The sequence below is a fragment of the Melospiza melodia genome, chromosome 9 (assembly GCF_035770615.1).
Source record: "Melospiza melodia melodia isolate bMelMel2 chromosome 9, bMelMel2.pri, whole genome shotgun sequence".
Taxonomy (NCBI): Eukaryota; Metazoa; Chordata; class Aves; order Passeriformes; family Passerellidae; genus Melospiza; species Melospiza melodia.
This window is the reverse complement of record NC_086202.1, coordinates 33,603,257-33,621,226: the sequence shown is the minus strand read 5'-3', so window position 1 is coordinate 33,621,226 and position 17,970 is coordinate 33,603,257. Positions and strand designations below refer to the sequence as shown.

Here is a 17,970-nt window from a genome sequence, read left to right as displayed (position 1 = left end):
TTCTGGGACCTGACTGTGGCACTTGTTTCCACCTTCCTTCCTCACCCCCTCGAACATAACTGAGGCACTTGCTTGCCTTCCTTCCTGACCCTCTAGGACCTGACTGTGGCACTTGCTTGCCGCCTTCCTGACCTTTTGGGACCTGACTGTGGCATTTTTTGCCTCCCTTCCACACACACTGGGACCTGGCAGTGACACTTTTTTCCCGCCTTCTTCCTGATCCCGTGTGACCTCGCTGTGGTACTTCCTAGCCTTCCTTCCTGACCATCTAGGACCTGAATGTGGCACTTGCTTGCCTTGACTCCTGACCCTCTTGGAACTAACTGCGGCATTTTTTTGCCTCAATTCCACTTACTCTGGGACGTGGTAGTGACACTTGCTTCCCGCATTCTTCCTGATCCCGTGTGACCTCACTGAGGCACTTGCCTGCCGCCTTTTTCTGACCCTCTGGAACCTGAATGTGGCACTTGCTTGCCTTCCTTCGTAACCCTCTGGGACCTGACTGACGCACTTTCTTGCCTTCCTTCCTGACCTTCTGGGACCTGACTCTGGCGCTTGCTTGCCTTCCTTCGTGACCATTTAGGACATGACTGTGGCACTGTCTTGCCTTCCTTGCTGACCCTCTGGGACCTGACTGTGGCATTTTTTTGCCTCCCTTCCTCACCCCCTGGAACATAACTGAGGCACTTGTCGCCTTCCTTGCTGACCCTCTGGGATCTGATTGTGGCACTTGATTTCCTTGCTTCCTGACCCTCTGGGACCTGGCTGTGGCACTTGCTTGCCTTCCTACCTGACCATCTAGGACCTGACTGTGGCACTTGCTAGCCGCCTTCCTGACCTTGTGGGACCTGACTGTGGCATTTTTTTGCCTCCCTTCCACACACTCTGGGACCTGGCAGTGACACTTTTTTCCCGCCTTCCTTCCTGATCCCGTGTGACCTCTCTGAGACACTTGCTTGCCGCCTTATTTCTGATCATCTGGAACCTGAATGTGGCATTTGCTTGACTTCCTTCCTGACCCTCTTGGACCTCACAGTGGCACTTGCTTGCTGCATTCCTTCCTGAACCTCTGTGTCCTGACTGGGGCACTTGCTTGCCTTCCTTCCTGACTCTCTAGAACCTGACTGGCTCTTGCTTACGTTGGTTCCTGACCCTCTGGGACCTGACTGCGGCATTTTTTTGCCTCAATTCCACTTACTCTGGGACGTGGTAGTCACACTTGCTTCCCGCATTCTTCCTGATCCCGTGTGACCTCTCTGTGGCACTTGCTTGCCTTCCTTCCTGACCATCTAGGACCTGACTGTGGCATTTTTTTGCCTCCCTTCCTGACCCTTTGGGACCTGACTGTGGCACTTGCTTGCCTTGACTCCTGACCCTGTTGGACCTAACTGTCGCATTTTTTTGCCTCCCTTCCCCACCCTCTGGGACCTGACAGTGGAACTTGCTTGACCCCCTTCCTGACATTCTGGAACCTGACTGTGGCACTTCCTTGCCACCTTCCTTCCATACGCTCTGGGTCCCTACTGTGGCACTTGCTTGCCTTGATTCGAGACCCTCTGGGAGCTCACAGTGGCACTTGCTTGCCTTCCTTCCTGACCCTCCTGGACCTGGCTATGGCACTTGTTTGCCTTGATTCCTGACCTTCTGGGACCTGGCTGTGGCACTTGCTTGCCACCTTCCTTCCTCACCCCCTGGAAAATATCTGAGGCACTTGTTGCCTTCCTTCCTGACCCTCTGTGATCTCTCTGTGGCACTTGATTTCCTTGCTTCCTGACACTCTGGGACCTGGCTGTGGCACTTGCTTGCCTTCCTTCCTGACCTTCTAGGACCTGACTGTGGCTCTTGCTTGGCGCCTTCCTTCCTGACCCTCTGGGACCTGGCTATGGCACTTGCTTGCCTTGCTTCCTCACCCTCTGGGACCTGACTGTGGCATTTTTTGGCCTCCCTTCCTCACCCTCTGGGTACTGACTGTGGCACTTGCTTGCCTTAATTCCTGAACCTCTCAGATGTGAATGTGGCACTTGCTTTCCTTGCTTCCTGACACTCCGGGACTTGACTGTGGAATTTGTTTGCCTTCCTTCCTGACCTTCTGCGATCTGAATGTGGCACTTGCTTGCCTTACTTGCTGACCCTCTGGGATCTGAATGTGGCCCTTGCTTTCCTTCCTTCCTGGACCTGTGGAAAATCACTGCGACATTTTTTTGCCTCAATTCCACTTACTCTGGGACGTGGTAGTGACACTTGCTTCCCGCATTCTTCCTGATCCCGTGTGACCTCACTGAGACACTTGCCTGCCGCCTTTTTTCTGACCCTCTGGAACCTGAATGTGGCACTTTCTTGCCTTCCTTCCTGACACTCTGTAACCTGAATGTGGCACTTGCTTGCCTTCCTTCCTAACCCTCTGGGACCTGACTAATGCACTTATTTGCCTTCCTTCCTGACCCTCTGGGACCTGACTGTGGCACTTGCTTGCCTTGACTCCTGACCCTCTTGGACCTAAATGTGGCATTTTTTTGCCTCCCTTCCTCACGCTCTGGGACCTGACTGTGGAACTTGCTTGACTATCTTCCTGGCCCTCTGGGACCTGATTGTAGCACTTGCTTCCCGTCCTTCCTTACCCCCTGGAACATGACTGAGGCACTTGTTGCCTTCCTTTCTGACCCTCTGGGATCTGATTGTGGCACTTTATTTCCTTGCTTCCTGACCCTCTGGGACCTGGCTGTGGCAATTGCTTGCCGCTTTATGTCTGTCCTTCTGGGATCTGACTGTGGCACTTGCTTGCCGCCTTCCTGACCTTGTGGGACCTGACTGTGGCATTTTTTTGCCTCCCTTCCACACACTCTGGGACCTGGCAGTGACACTTTCTTCCCAGCTTCCTTCCTGATCCCATTTGACCTCACTGAGGCACTTGCTTGCTGCCTTATTTCTGACCATCTGGAACCTGAATGTGGCATTTGCTTGACTTCCTTCCTGACCCACTGGGACCTGACTGTGGCATTTTTTTGCCTCCCTTCCTGACCCTCTGGGATCTGAATGTGGCACTTGCTTCCCTTCATTCCTGACCCTGTGGAACCTGACTGCGGCATTTTTTTGCCTCAATTCCACTTACTCTGGGACGTGGTAGTCACACTTGCTTCCCGCATTCTTCCTGATCCCGTGTGACCTCACTGAGACACTTGCCTGCCGCCTTTTTCTGACCCTCTGGAACCTGAATGTGGCACTTGCTTGCCTTCCTTCCTGACCCTCTGGGACCTGACTGTGGCATTTTTTGCCTCAATTCCACTTACTCTGGGACCTGGCAGTGACACTTTTTTCCCGCCTTCCTTCCTGATCCCGTTTGACCTTACTGAGGCACTTGCTTGCCGCCTTATTTCTGACCTTCTGGGACCTGACTGAGGCACTTGCTTGCCTTCCTTCCTGACCATCTGCGACCTGAGTGACACTTCCTTTCTCAGTTTCTGGGATCTGGCTGACACTTGCTTTCTTTCTGATTTTCTGGGACCTGATTGACACTTTTGTACACTTACTTACTTTCTGCGACCTCTTCTTGTCTCACAGCTTTCTTCTTTCACATCTTCTAATAATATACCAACAAAATAGAGAAATGAGACATCAGGAGTCTGGAGAAGAATGAATAATTAAATTCATGACAGACTCCTAGTGTCCGACACAGCTGGCTGGGATTTGTCATTATGTAAAAACAATTCATATGGTACCAATCCAAGATGCACAGGTTTGTAAGAAACCTCCAGACCACGTTCCAAGCAATCAGATAATTATTTTTTACATTTCTTTTCTGAGGCTTCTCAGCCTCTCAGTAGAAAAATCCTGAAGGGATTTATCAGGAAATATCACAGTGACAGGCAGATTTTCATTAGGAGGCACCAAATGGCCAACAATCTCTTGTTCGAAGGGCTTTTAAGACGAAACTATCAGAGTTAGGACTGACACCTGGGTTATTTTTTAACCCAATAACTGATCCCACAGAGCTGCAATGGGGACTTTTCCACCCAATTACAAAATGCCACCCAAACCCATGGAGAAGGAGGAAGAAGCAGCATGAAGAAGAAACTCAGGATGACACCCTGTGCCCTCCACCTTGCTTCCATCCACAACACACTAAAAATCCCAAAACCTAAATTTCTCACCAAGTGATACATCTGCACTACTCACTGTAATCTATTACGCACTTTTGTGGGTTCTAGTCTATCTTGAAGAGTAGGAATCTTTCTCCATGAATGAAGGTCAGAGTCAGGGCTCCCCTGGGGGTCAGGGCACCCCAGAGCAGACAGAGAAATATTCCCACTGCTCTGGGTTTCCACACAACCCCTTCCGTTTCTAGCCCATGACAGCTGAAAAATGACCTCTCTGACCAAATTCACTGCCTGCAGGGGAAATGCACACCAGCTTCAGAGCAGACACTTGGTCACTGCTTTCTGCATCTTCTGCTGTTGTAGATCCATGACCTGAAGGCCCAACACCAGCCAGAGGAGCAGAGGAGCCAGGACAGCACCGGAGGCTCCCCTGTAGAGATTGCTCTGAGCCCAGAGGCACAGGCAGAGCTCCAGCAGCCAGTGTTCATCTCCTGGAGCAGTGGCAAGGTCAGCTGGACACCTCCTGGGCTTGTTCATGCCCTCTGCAAAGCATTCCTGTCCTCATCCTAGATTTTCTGGGCTATGAGATCCATGGGAGCTCCTGCTCCACCTCTGATTTCAAAGCAGAAGGAACTGGCCAATGTTGGACCCTACAAAGAGTCCCATGCTCCAGAAGGACTCAGCTGGAGCTGCAGAATCCCATGTTAAATCTCTTCAGCCCTAACCATGGGATATAAGCTCCTTTCTGGCCTTCTCCTCTGAGGCTGTGGAACCCCAGGGTGGGAAGGAAAGGGAAATTTTGTGTTCCTGCATTCACAGACCTCATGCTATTGAGGGATAAGGGCCTCCTTGAGAAAATTCCTCAGGGGTCTGCAGGGTGTTCTCAGGTTCCCTTTTGTCAGGGAAGGCAGCAGGGAGCCTGCAGGGACCCCAGAGATGTCCCCTCAGCCAGGCACCCCCTCCTGCCCTCCCAGGTCAAAGCTTTCTATGGGAATGAAGCAGAAAACATCCTGATCTCCAACCTGAAACGAGGCATCACCAGTCTGTTCCAGCTTCAGCCCCATGCCGGCACCACAGTGGAGGTAGGTCCAGAGCTGGGACCAAAATCCAGAGATGGACCAGGAGAGCTGGCCCTGGAGCCCAGCCAGCCCATGAGCTTCAGCAGAGGGGGCAAAATTCAGGACAAATAACATTGGGTCTGCTGCTCCAACCAGGCTGTAAGCAAGGATGACTCTTGGAAAGGCAGAAGAGTTAAAATAAAATAATCCAATTTTCAGCAATTGGCACCCCTTACAAAATCACAGCCTTTCCCTGGACAGTAGGAACAGCAGAGGGAAAACTCCACAAGCATTCCTGCCAACAGGATTTGCTTTGCCAGCAGCCAGCTGGAATGACCTGTGAGCAACATGAAATAACCTCAGAACCCCAAATGCAGTCACTGAGATGGTTAATTAAATCTTAATTTAGAGCCTGAATTTACAAAGATGGGCTTGGATCTGTCCAACCACCCTCTGATTTGCCTCACATTCTGGATTTTAGCTGCTGTTCTCTTTGCTGGGTTGGCCTCTGTGTCTGTCCTCTCCACAGAGTGTTTAACACTCGTGGTCACTCCTGTTTGTTTTCAGGAAGATGCCTCTGGAAGCTGCCAGGTCTCCTACACCGTGTCCAACCATTCCATCACCAAGACCAAAGATCTCCTCAGCTGCTCGAAGCCAAAGTCTGGGTTCACCTCCATGAACAAAGCAAGTCCATTGCTCTCACTGTGGGGGGCTCAGCAGGGCCACCCCTAAAATCCTTTGGCAGGTGGGCTTGGATTCCCATTCCCAGCTGGCTTCAGCCTTCTGCAGCAGCTTGGGATGGGACTCTTAGACCCATCCCCAAAGTGGGATGCACCAGCATCCCTCAGCAGGGTCTCGAGGTGGGAAGGAGCAGCAAAGGTGCTCTGGGTCACCCCATCCCTGCTCCTGTTATCAGTTCTGAGCTGTCAGCTGATCCTGCTTGGGAAGCTGCAGATGCAGGGATGGTTTCTGGGTCTCGTTGCATGGGGGATTATTTTGACAGGATTCTGTTTTGCTGAAAGCAGTAGCCTGTGCTCAGCCCTGACATAAACAGAGGAAATCCCGTGGGTCTTAATGCAGTCATACCTGCCATAACCAAAATTTAAGGGTTTTTTTGAAAATATACAAATTCTACTGAATGCAGTATAAAAATGGACATTCCCATGGAGATCCCACAGGCCCTGGCAGGGGTCTCAAGACCTCCTTGTTGTGCAAGTCCCTGTGGTGTCACCACTCTGTCTGCCTGCATCAGCCATGGCTGGGGGCATCCCCTTGCTGCTCCTCACCTGGTGGTGCCTTCTCCCACACCTGGGAAGAAGGTGGGCTCTTATGGATTTTCCTGTCCTACATTTTGCAAGTGAAGTAGGTGACTTGGTGGGCTGGAAAGTTCTTTTCCTGCTAATGTAAAGAGAGAAATCTCCTGGCAAGGGGAATAAAAGGTTGCTTTTTTCCTCATTGCCTTTCCTTTCCCAAGATTTTTGGAGTGGAGTGGCAGCCCTCCAGCAGAAGCCAGTACGTGGTGAGGGACAGCCTGCTGCAGTCAGTCCTGGCAGAGGAAAGCCACGTGGTGGCTCCAGCCCTGAGATCCCGCTCCGGCATCAAAATCAGCTCAAGGTGAGGGATGATCCCAACCCCTGGCCGTGGAGGGTGGGCACCACAAAACTTCCCACTGACTGTTTCTCCCTTCACAGGCAGCAGCTCCAGCTGGTGTCTCCTGCAGTGCCTGGGCTGGCAGAGGTGTCTGGACAGAGCCTTGAGGATGTGCTGGCTGGCACGGGGGCACGGCCCCAGCCCCTGGGCATGGCCAGCCTGCCCTTCAGGAGGGTCTGCACCCACTGCCCGTCGGTCAGTGATGCTGCTGAGCCCCAAAACTCCCCCTCAGGCTGGGCACTCGTGGGGTTTGGGGTTAAACCCCAGTGGTGCTTTTGGAGGGGCTGTTGGTGCAAAGGTTACCCTGTGATAACATGGGAAAAGAGGCTAAATCCCCCCCAACAAACCTCACCTTTGCAGCTGAGAGCCTTCCTGAAGGCGTTTGACAGGCAGAGAGTCAGAACAGACACCTCGAGGGTGGCGACAGCCTGGCAGTTCCAGAGGCTCATCCAGATGCTGCGCAGTGCCAAGAAGAGGGATGTGCTGCAGCTGCTGAGGAGAGCCCCCGAGGAGGCACGGTGAGAGCCCCTGGAGCTGTGGCTCCAAAATTCCGAGCGCTGGACAAGACAGACGGGGATGGTTGGTGCTGCTCCATGGCAGCTTCTCCATGCTCCTCCATCCTGGCTAGTGGCAGTGTTCTCTGGCTTCTCCCAATGCCTGTCCTGTCCAAGCACTGCAGGGGTTTTTGTGGGCTGTGCCTCTGCTGATTTCCCTCCTCCTGCTCCAGCCCCTTCCTGGTGGAGGCAGCGGTGGCCACACAGTCAGTGGCTTCCTTGGCAGCGCTCTCAGAGTTCCTGGATTTCAGCCAGGAGCCCAAATCCCTCCTGGAGAAGTTTCTCTGTGCAGCAGCTTTCTCTCCCCGGCCTTCAGGAGAGCTTCTCCAGCTCGTCCTGGTGAGTATGGACATCTCCCCCTCTTCCCCATCCTGGGATGGATCCACACACCATGGAACAAGGGAAACGTTTCTGTAGAAATTGATTTTCCTGCTCATGGGATTGTTTCATGTGCATTTAATGGGATGGGAGTAGATGCTCCCCAGAGGAAAAGAATCCAGCAGAAGATGCTTTGTATCAGCGCATTAAAGATAATAAAATCTCAATTCAGAGCCACAACATTTTATCCAATTAAATCATGCATGGCCTCCTTCAAGGCAGGTAAGAACTAGTTTTCCCTGACTGTGGGAATCCACAAAATTAGAGGGTTTTGGGAAAGCTGCAAAAGGCAGGCCCCAGAGGGAGCAGAACTGTGATTAGAGCTAAGCAGCAGCCATGAGAATGGTCAGCAGAAAAATTATTTAACCAGTAGAAAAGCAAGGACAAATAGAACAATGGTCTGTGTGTTAACGCTTGTCTAGAATAACTCCCTAAGCTACAGAAAAGTTTATCTAGCAAGATATTAGGGAGTTCAAAGATTGATAATGGAGCTCTGTGCCTTGTGTTTTAAGGCTTACCAGCAGGTATTGTATTTGAAATAAGCAAGAATTGTTTTAACCAAAGGTACGTGTGCTTATGGTGATTGGATAGAACTACTGTCAATGGGCTTTTGCTTTGTGTGATTGTTCAAAAAACTTACTTATAAGTTGTAACACTAAGTTTTTTGGCCTGCTGCATGGGATGTGAGCTAGTGGCATCTTCCCATTGTCATAACCATGTAATGAGACTGATGCTGGAAAACAAAACAGCTCAAATCACATTCCACAGCAGCCCTGTCCTGTTTGTGATTTGTACACAGCCCCCAGCCAGTGACACCTGACTTGCTCGAGATAAGAAGTAAAGCAAACTCCATCTCTTTTTTCTTTTCTTTTTTTTTTTTTTCCCAATTTCTTTTTTCCTGCTTCCTGTTGCCCCTTTCCTGATGCCCAGGACAAGCTGGATGGGAGGCAGCTGGCACCTGAGATCTGGGAGACAGGAATAGTTGCTGTGGGCGCTCTGGTGGGCAAGCTGTGCCAGCAGAAGCTCTGTGGGCTGCAGGTGGGTCCTCTGCAGTCCCTCACACTTGGCTTTTTGGGACATCCCCCAGTTCCAGGGGTGCCCAGAATATCTCCTGTCCCTCACTCCCCTCTCCTCCTGCAAATCCCGAGCAGGTGGTGGAGCGTGGGGTGGAAACCATCCTCGGGGGGCTCAGAGGTGCCCAGGAGGAGCCCAGGGTGGTCATTTCCCTGCTGGCCCTGGGCAATGCAAGGCTCCCTGAGACCATCCCCACCCTCCTGGAGCACGCTGAGGGCGGTCCCACGGCTGTCACCACCGCTGCCACCTCTGCCCTGCAGCGATTCCCCGCTCCCCACATCTCCAGCAAGGTAGGAGAGCAGCTTGTGTGAGGCTTGGTGCTCCCCTCCCCACTCAAAGCCAAGCTGCTGGGGTGCCCTTCACTCTCAATTACCCCTTCCCATCAGGTGAAGCAAGTGATGAGGAGGATTTTCCACCAGAAGAGGAAGAGTTATGACAAAACCTGTCGCCTGGCAGCTGCAGAAATCCTCCTGGATAACCACCCCCTGCCCATGGATGTCATCAACATCCTGCTGGCCACCACCGAGATGGAGACAGAGGTGGCCACGTTCCTGCTGCTGAAGGTGCAGAACAGCCTGCGTGACCACCACCACCTGGCAAGGTGGGGCTTGAGGGCACGGGGACATTTTCCCTCTGCTCTGCATCCCCTTTTTCTCCTCCTCCTCCTCCTCAATCCAGCTCTGGGGTTTGGACCAATACATCTTTAAAATGTGCCACCATCACTTCGTGAGGGCTGCCTGGATATCCCTGGAGTAACCAAAGGGATGCAGATGTCACACAGCCAGGCAGAACCTGATTTTGTCATCCTGCCCCATGGCAGCAGGACCCAGGCTTGTGGCTTCAGCAGAGTCCTTGGAGGCTGAAGCTCTGGCTCCCAGGGCAGTGCACAATTTGTGCCTGCAATAATCTTCCTGTCTGCACAGAACAAACCAAGCACTCACATTTTTCAGAGCTAAGCAAAAGCTGCAGAAAAATATCTGCCTGGTTTATCCTAATAATCCAGAGGAAAATGGAATTCCAGGGTAGCCTACATCTAAAGCTTTCACTTTTTCCTCACGCTGCTCTGGGCAGTCAGCAACCCTGAGAAACACTTTAGCAAATTATATTTCCTTCTGTAGGGACCACTGACCCCTTGCCTTCCCTCCCTCCCAGTGCTGACACATCCTTTCCCTCTCTTTTCCAGGAAGATACTGAAAGACATCATGGGAGACCCACGGATCAACAATTACAACTTCTTCTCCAAAGTTGGCATCTCCTCTTCTTTCTCAGGGCCTCTGGCAGGTGACAGCACAGGGGACACCTTGGTCCCCTCAGAGGGTTAAAGGAGGGGTTGGTGGGAAAAGGCAGCTCCAGAGGAGGATCCAGGTCTGTAGAATGCCCCAAAATCTCAGGGAGGTTTCTGAGAACGTCCCCCAGTACCAGAGATATGAACATGCCCTTCTCTAACACAAACTTTTGCCAAATCCTGCTGGTTTGAAAGAGGAACTTCAGCTGGAAATGAAACCAACAGCAGGTTGCTGGTGGGAGTTTCCGTGCTTTCCCTGACAAGTTCCTTTTGTATTTTTATTAAGATCTTCAGAGAGGAGGATTCTTGCCCTGAGATTTAAAAGAAAGAATCAAATTTCAGAGACTGCAAAAAGCAGCACTTGCTAAATATCTGCTGAATTCTTCACCCCTCATTTCTGTCCCCCTTCAAATTAGCTCAGTCTGGCCTTGCAGAGGGTCAGTGTAGGTGGAATAGCAAGGGAGAAAAAAAACCCAACCTGGCAATGCTGAATCATTTGAGTGTTGCAAGAACGAAAGGAGAAGATGCAGAGTGGTACCACAGGTTTGGATTGGAGGGGACCTTAAAGATCATCCTGTTAGCACCCCTTGCACCAGACACCCAGGGGTGCTCATGGGCATCTCTCTGCCCTTCAGTCACCCAGGACCTGACCTCCACTTTTGGGCTGGACCTGCTGTTTTTGGAGGGTGGATTCCTGAGGAAGAGCGTCTCCGACTTCTCCCTGCTCAGCCACGGCCAGCGGCTCCGTGCAGCTCAGGTGCCACTGAGAGAGGGGCTGGGGGCTGCAGGGGGGTGACAGCACAACCCAGGGGTGCCACTGCTGTCCCTGTGTCCCCTCTTCACCTCCTCGTGGTGCTTCGCCTCTGTGCTCAGCACGTCCTGTGTCAGAAAAAGGCAAATTCCCAAATCGCTGGTGTGAAACCAGACTCCTGCTCTGGAGAGGGGAGCCCCCTGCTCCCCAAAAACCAGAGGATGCCTCACTGGCACCTCAGGGTGCTCAGGGATGGCTTGAATGCCACACTGGTACCTCAGGGTGCTCAGGGATGATTTGGATGCCTCAGTGGCACCTCAGGGATGGATTGGATGTACACTGGTATCTCAGGGTACTCAGGGATGGCTTGGATGCCACACTGGTACCTCAGGGTGCTCAGGGATGGCTTGGATGCCTCAGCGGCACCTCAGGGATGGCTTGGATGCCTCAGTGGCACCTCAGGGATGGCTTGGATGCCTCGCCCAAGTCACTCCATCACTGATGTCCTGCTCCTGTCCACTTCTGTCTTCCAGGTGACCTTTGAAGCACAAGGGATGGAGTCGATGATGGGAGAAAACCTCTCGGAAGGAGAGGAGGAGCCAGAGCTCATGGCTGGGATGGCAGCCACCTTCTTTGACGTCTGCGGCCAATTGTCTTCTTCCAGGGATACACAGACCTGATGGGCAAGGTCCTGCTGAGCAGTGCAGAGCCCACCAGTGTGGTCAGGGGGAACCTCCTGCTGATGGACCATCACCAGGTACTGTATGGGGAGGAAGCAGTGGCCTGTCTGCACATCCCAGCTGAGCCTGTGGATGTTGCACACCACAGACACAGATCTGAGAGCGAGGTGGCACTGCCAGGTGTGTCTTGGGGTCGGTAAAGCGGTGGGATGGCTTGTTCTGCCATGGGAGACCCGTGGCTGAGGTGCAGGGCTGGGATGGACATTCCCAGCAGCCACAAGGCCCTGCTGGTGCCAGCACTCATCCAGGAGCAGGGCCTGGCCACAGGGAGCTCTGCCTTTTCCATCTTCCAGGTCATTCCTCTGCAGTCTGGCCTCCAAGTGACCGTCAGACTCCAGGGTGGGCTGGGGCTGGACATCTCAGCTGACATGGACGTGAGCATTTGGGAGCAGGAGCTGAAAACCAGCGTCAATGCCAGGTCAGCCTGGCTCTGGGAATGGGAATACCTGGGGGGCAAGGGTGGATTTCCACTGCTCCCTGCTCTTCTCCTGGTGGGTCCATCAGCCTTTCCTGATGTTTACAGAGAAATTTTCCATGGCCATACCTCTAACTGAGGTGTTTATGGAGTTGTTTGGTGCCCAGCTCAGGCCATTGCTCTGTGACCAGACCCTACATGCTTCTCTCTCCCAGGGGAAGCCTTGCCATGGATTTCCAGGCAGAACTGGATTCCCCTTTGCTCCAAGCCACCCTGAGGAGCCAGACAGAGGTGGAGACCTCCATCCACTTTGACACCAAGCTGAGGTTTTCCAGCAGCCCCGTGCTCATGTGCCTGCAGCTGAGAGAGGAGCAGGTCCCATACAGGTAGCACCAGATCCTGCAGAAACATCCTGGTGGGCTTGAGAGAAAGGAGGGAAGAGGAGAGGATTAATGGTTGCACTTATTGGGTGGGAATTGGTAGGGATGAGGGAGGGGGACCACAAGTTCCTGATATGAGTGGAAGCATCATCTCTGATGGTGTTCACAGGGGTTCTTGGATGAGGGAAGAGACGAGGATCTGACTCCATGTTTCAGAAGGTTTGATTTATTAGTTTATGATATATATTACATTAAAACTATACTAAAAGAGTAGAAGCAAGGATTTCATCAGAAGGCTAGCTAAGCTAAGAATAGAGAAAAAGGAATGATAACAAAGGCAGCTGTCTGGGACTCTCTGTCTGAGCCAGCTGACTGTGATTGGCCATTAATTACAAACATCCAACATGAGCCAATCACAGATGCACCTGTTGCATTCCACAGCAGCAGATAATCAATGTTTACATTTTGTTCCTGAGGCCTCTCAGCTTCTCATGAGGAAAAATCCTAAGGAAAGGATTTTTCATGAAAAGATATCTGCGACAATCATCCATAAATGTTGCTCTGATTTTTTAAGATTCTCTAAGCCTTCTGATGTTTACACTCTTGTAGCAAACTTTCTCACACACTTTCTGTAAATATCTGATTGTTTTGCATTCTTTTATAGAAGAGGAGGAATTTGATAGACTGTTGGTTTGTCCAGTGTCGTTGGAGAGGTGGCACTGTCACCCTCCAATCCACTGTCACTTTTAGAAATCTGTAAATGTTGGAGTCAGAAAATAAATTTCCCTTTTTTCTTCACCTTGAGAGCAGCGGTGTGTGCGCTCGTGTTGTTCCGTGTCCTATAGCGACACATGAGACCATCAGGAGACGGTGGCTGGGAGGAGGAGGGTGAGATCCACCACCCCCACCAGAGGCTCCTGCCCGTGCTGCTGTCCCTCTGTCCCACAGGGAAGTGCTCTCAGTGTCCCAGTCTGCCGGGAGCCGGAGCAGCACCGCTCGGAGGGGCCGGCGCGGCGCCGTGCCCGGGAGGGAATTTGCCCTGCACCAAACCAACTCCAGGGTCTGCAACCTCCTGCTGGCTGCAGAAAAGGAATTGGGAGCCAGAGCACCTCGGGATTCTTCTCCACAACCACCTTTGAATGAGGAGAATGCTGCAATAAGGACACCAGAAGGATGATGAGGAAGGACAAGAGGAGCTGCTGAAGAACAGACACACCCCGTGCCCGCAAACCTGCCCGCACACCCCAAAGGCTCAGATTTCCCTCTCCTGGACTCTTCCCTTTCATGGGGCAGGGCTTTGCTGGAAGCCAAGCTTTTTCTCATGAAAAACAGCCTTGTTTGCAAGTGGATGAGTTCCTGAGAGCCCAAGAAACCCTCCTGGAGGACTGCATCCCAAAATGCTGAGTTTTCTCCCTGTTTACCAAAGCTGTCAGGAGGGGACACATCTGCAGCCAGCTGGAAGTCCCCAGTGGAGGGAATAAATTACCTTCCTTGCCCAAGCTGAAGTGTTGTCATCCACCCCACCCAACACCTCCAGGATCAGAGGGCTGGTGAGGAAAAAGCAGCATTTCTCCATTCCTTCCTGATAATAATGTGCGTTGAAAGTCCTTTTTAGCTCTTTTATTGTGGTGTGTGTGCTACAAAACAAGCTTTTTAGGAAAGAAAAGAGGGATATGGAGTATATATTCTTTTGTTAATTATGAGCCTGAAATGTTAGCACTGAGTCTCCGGGTTCAGGGAGGAGACTTGCCTGGTTTTCCATCTGGAGACACCAATTACAAGTGCTTTGGTTATGTACAGAAATAAATGCTCTGTATTTTCATATTGTCTCTGTTTGACTCATAACTCTCCTGGACACATGGAAGGGCAGAAGGGGGAGGCACTTCCATCAAGAACCTGCTTTCTAGGTCTGCATTTAGGGTGCTGCCTTTCCTCTTCCTCCTCCTCTAGAGATTGACAAAGGCAGATTTGTCATCCAGCTGATATTTACCCCAAATCAGCTGAACTCCTAGTCCCAAAGGACACCTGCCCTGGCAGAGAGACAGGTCCTGTAGCTGGGATTGGAGTTGGGAATGTGTTTCCAGACCCTTTGGAAGGGGGTAGGACATCTGAATACAGATTTCACCAGTTTGCATTGCTGCTGGCAGCTTTGCTGTCCTGCTGAGCCACTGAATCCCAACATTTTCCAAGCCCTCCCAAGGATTTTTTTTTTCCCAGTCCTGGTTAGATGCTCAAACAGCAATGAAGGACCATGGGCCTTTTGGTGAAGTCACCCATTTCCTTGGCAATGGCTCCAAACCCTCCCAGAAGGGACCTCTCAGCCCCAGGTCCCCAGTAAAGGTGACACTGTGCCCGCAGAGCTGGAATGGAGTCCCCTCAGTTTGGATGGGCAGAAAGGGACCTGGATGTGAATTTATTTTACCCAGCCTGTTCCAGTGCTTGCCAGCCCTCTCCGTGAAGGAATTTTCCCTCATTTCCAGCCTCCCCTGGCCCAGCCTGAGGCCCTTTCCCCTTGTCCTGGCCCTGTTCCCTGGCAGCACAGCCCGACCCCCCCTGGCTGTCCCCTCCTGGCAGGGAGTTGTGCAGAGCCACAAGGGCCCCCTGAGCCTCCTTTGCTCCAGGCTGAGCCCCCTGCCAGCTCCCTCAGCCTCCCAAGGAGTCCCTCCATCCAGCAGCGAGGGACAGGGACAATCGGGCGGGGTTGGAGTGCCAGGTGTGACTGCTGGTGAGGATCCCCAGGGCAGCCTCTGTCCATCCATCTCCCAGGGATATCGCAGCGCTCCTGTGGCCCCTCCAGAAGCCGCGTTCCGTGCAGAGCTGCAGAGCAGCAGTGACCTCCAGCGGCTGCAGCCGCATCCCAAACCCTCGCTCCGGCTCCCAGGGATGTCCCACGAGTGGCACAGGAGCTCCAGGGACCGCTGCGATGGACCAGGGCTGGCTCTGGGCAGCCCTCACCGCCCTGAGCCGGGTTCGGGGTGGCAATGCCGTCCCCTCCTGCCTCCAGGTGTCACCTTTAGGTCGGATGTGACAAACACACACGTGATTAGGGTCTAAAAAGAAATAAGTTTTTTTATTCTGCGTGTTGTCCAGCTTATACACTCTTAACAAAGCGTGATCTTAAATCATTAACTACATCACAATAACTTATTGTATTCATTGGTGCAAAGCAATTAATGTCAATATAGTTGGTAAAAGTTTTACACGAAATTTAATCAGGCACATACACACATGTACTTATGCTCCTAGTCTAGATTGCAAAAGTTCTCATGCATCTTTTCTAAGATACATGCTGACAGCTTTGTCTTCTTCCTTGCTATGGATACACTCGAAAATCATTAATTGTTATTTCTTCTATTAACTCAGCTTTGCTTGCAGGCCCACTCTCAAGCCCCTCTATATCCAGGCTTGCCAGCACAAGCAGTTTTCCCTGTTTTCTTTCCCCCTCCAAGTCACTCTTATTGCCAGGACATCCCCTCCAGCCCTCAGGAGGGCGCATGGACACCACCCTCCAAATGGGGCAATAAAACATTGTCTGCCTGTCTGTCTGTCTGCCTGTCTGCTCCAGCTGGCTGCAGAGACAAAACTACCACGAGGAAGAGTGAGGGAATGCAGCTGAAAGAATGGCGAGGATCTGCTCTCCTTGGGAGTTTAGTGGGGAGGCAGCTCTGAAGTGCTGGACAGAGCTCTCTCTGATCAGCCACTGCTCTCTCCTTCCTAGGCAGCCTGAAATACAAAGAATTGTATTTCCTCACTGCTGGGCCCCAGAGACTCCCCAAACTCCATGGGAAAAAAAATTAAAAAAGAAAAAAAAACAAAACCAAACAGTTTATAACTCACCAAAGCAGCAGTGGAAATCCCTGCACTGAACTGTGACAGCAGCAAACCTCACACGAAGCTGCACATCCCGAGCCTCCACTGCAGGGCTGGCAGCTGCCTTGGGACATGCACATCACAGCAGGATCCCTGCAGGCCATTCCTGGGACATGCACATCACACCAAGATCCCTGCAGGGCATGCCTGGGACATGCACATCACAGCAGGATCCCTGCAGGGCATTCCTGGGACATGCACATCACAGCAGGATCCCTGCAGGCATTCCTGGGATATGCATGCACATCACACCAGGATCCCTGCAGGGCATTCCTGGGACATGCACATCACACCAAGATCCCTGCAGGGCATTCCTGGGACATGCACAGCTTCTCTGACAGCCCCAGGGGAATCAGTCTGGAGCATCCCAGGAGCAGCAGCTGGCAGGGTGCTGTTATAACCTGCCCAGCTGTCAGGAGTGCAGGGACACAGCTGGGAAGCTGCACAGGACACAGCAGCAAAGCACAGCAGCTGTGCCATGAGGAGATCCCTGCAGGAAAAGCTGTGGGGGAAAGCTCAGGGCCAGGGCTGGTGAGTCAGGCAGGGAAGTGGCTGAGCTGAGCCAGCAAGGCTGAGATTAAATCCTTTGGCAAAAGCCATGGGAAAGAAAGCTGAAGCTTTCCTAGAAAAGTGTTCCACCCACTCCAGTCCTGGCCAAGAGTGTGAGAAATGGGAGGGATGCAATGGTTGCTGTAGGAAAATGAGCAGTGAAGAAGGTGTTTGGAGACACAGCCATAATTCCAGTTCTGGTGGGGACAAGCACCTGCTCTGCCCCATCTCACAGAATCCAAATCCCTGACTGGATTGGGTTGGAAGGGACTTTAAATCTCACCATGTAGCAGACATCTTTTCATGAAAAATCCTTTCCTTAGGATTTTTCCTCCTGAGAAGCTGTGAGGCCACAGGAACAAAATGTAAACATTGATTATCTGCTGCTGTGGAATGCAACAGGTGGATCTGTGATTGGTCTCATGTGGTTGTTTGTAATTAATGGCCAATCACAGTCAGCTGCCTTGGACACAGAGCCCTAGCCACAAACCTTTGTTACCATTCTGTTCTATTCTTAGCTGGCCTTCTGATGAAATCCTTTTCCTCTAATCTTCTAGTATAGTTTTAATGTAATATACATAATAAAAAAATAAATCAAGCCTTCTGAAACATGGAGTCAGATCCTTCATCTCTTCCCTCATCCAAGAACCCCTGTGAACATGGTCACATCACCTCATTCCACCTCCTGCCATGGGCAGGGCATCCTCCACCAGACCAAGTTGCTCCAAGACCCATCCAGCCTGGCCTGGCCTGGCCATCCCAGCAAGAAAAGCCACAACCACACCAGCTGCAAGCCTCTCCCATCCCTTACAAACACCAAAATCCCTCCTTGCCCAAATATTGTGGCTGCTGCAGCCTAAAGAGTTGAAGATGTGATGAGCTGTAGTGATGCTGTGTGGAAGGGAAGAACCCAACAGAGAGGTGGAAGAGTTTTTCCATGGTAAAATCCAGGCAGGGTTTGCAAAGCACTTGTAAAAGCAGGCACTGCAAAGGTCCAGAGGAATCCAGTGTGCCTGGGATTTAAGGAATGACCTGGTGGGGTCTGGGTTTCACCTTTTGGGAGGGGCCATGAAAAACACAAGGGGAAGGACAGAGTGACTTCATTACACCAGAAGAGGCAGTGGTTCCACCATCACTCTGAGAACCAGAGGGCTGCAGGAGACATTTCAAAG

The 17,970-nt window shown here is 51.9% G+C and overlaps 1 protein-coding gene across 1 annotated transcript in view; it reads left to right on the top strand.

Moving 5' to 3' along the window:
• The window catches only part of LOC134422284 (microsomal triglyceride transfer protein-like), a 31,705-nt gene extending 17,593 nt beyond the window's left edge, over positions 1–14,112 (top strand). The window contains 17 exon segments of the mRNA XM_063164274.1: positions 4,392–4,601; positions 5,069–5,176; positions 5,720–5,836; positions 6,627–6,766; positions 6,844–6,997; positions 7,163–7,320; positions 7,530–7,695; positions 8,665–8,772; positions 8,886–9,098; positions 9,195–9,409; positions 9,992–10,089; positions 10,729–10,850; positions 11,378–11,480; positions 11,483–11,601; positions 11,878–12,002; positions 12,215–12,385; positions 13,328–14,112. Of these exon segments, the coding sequence (XP_063020344.1) occupies positions 4,392–4,601; positions 5,069–5,176; positions 5,720–5,836; positions 6,627–6,766; positions 6,844–6,997; positions 7,163–7,320; positions 7,530–7,695; positions 8,665–8,772; positions 8,886–9,098; positions 9,195–9,409; positions 9,992–10,089; positions 10,729–10,850; positions 11,378–11,480; positions 11,483–11,601; positions 11,878–12,002; positions 12,215–12,385; positions 13,328–13,556 (2,556 nt within the window). The 3' untranslated portion in view covers positions 13,557–14,112.
• Positions 14,113–17,970: the final 3,858 nt, after the last annotated feature.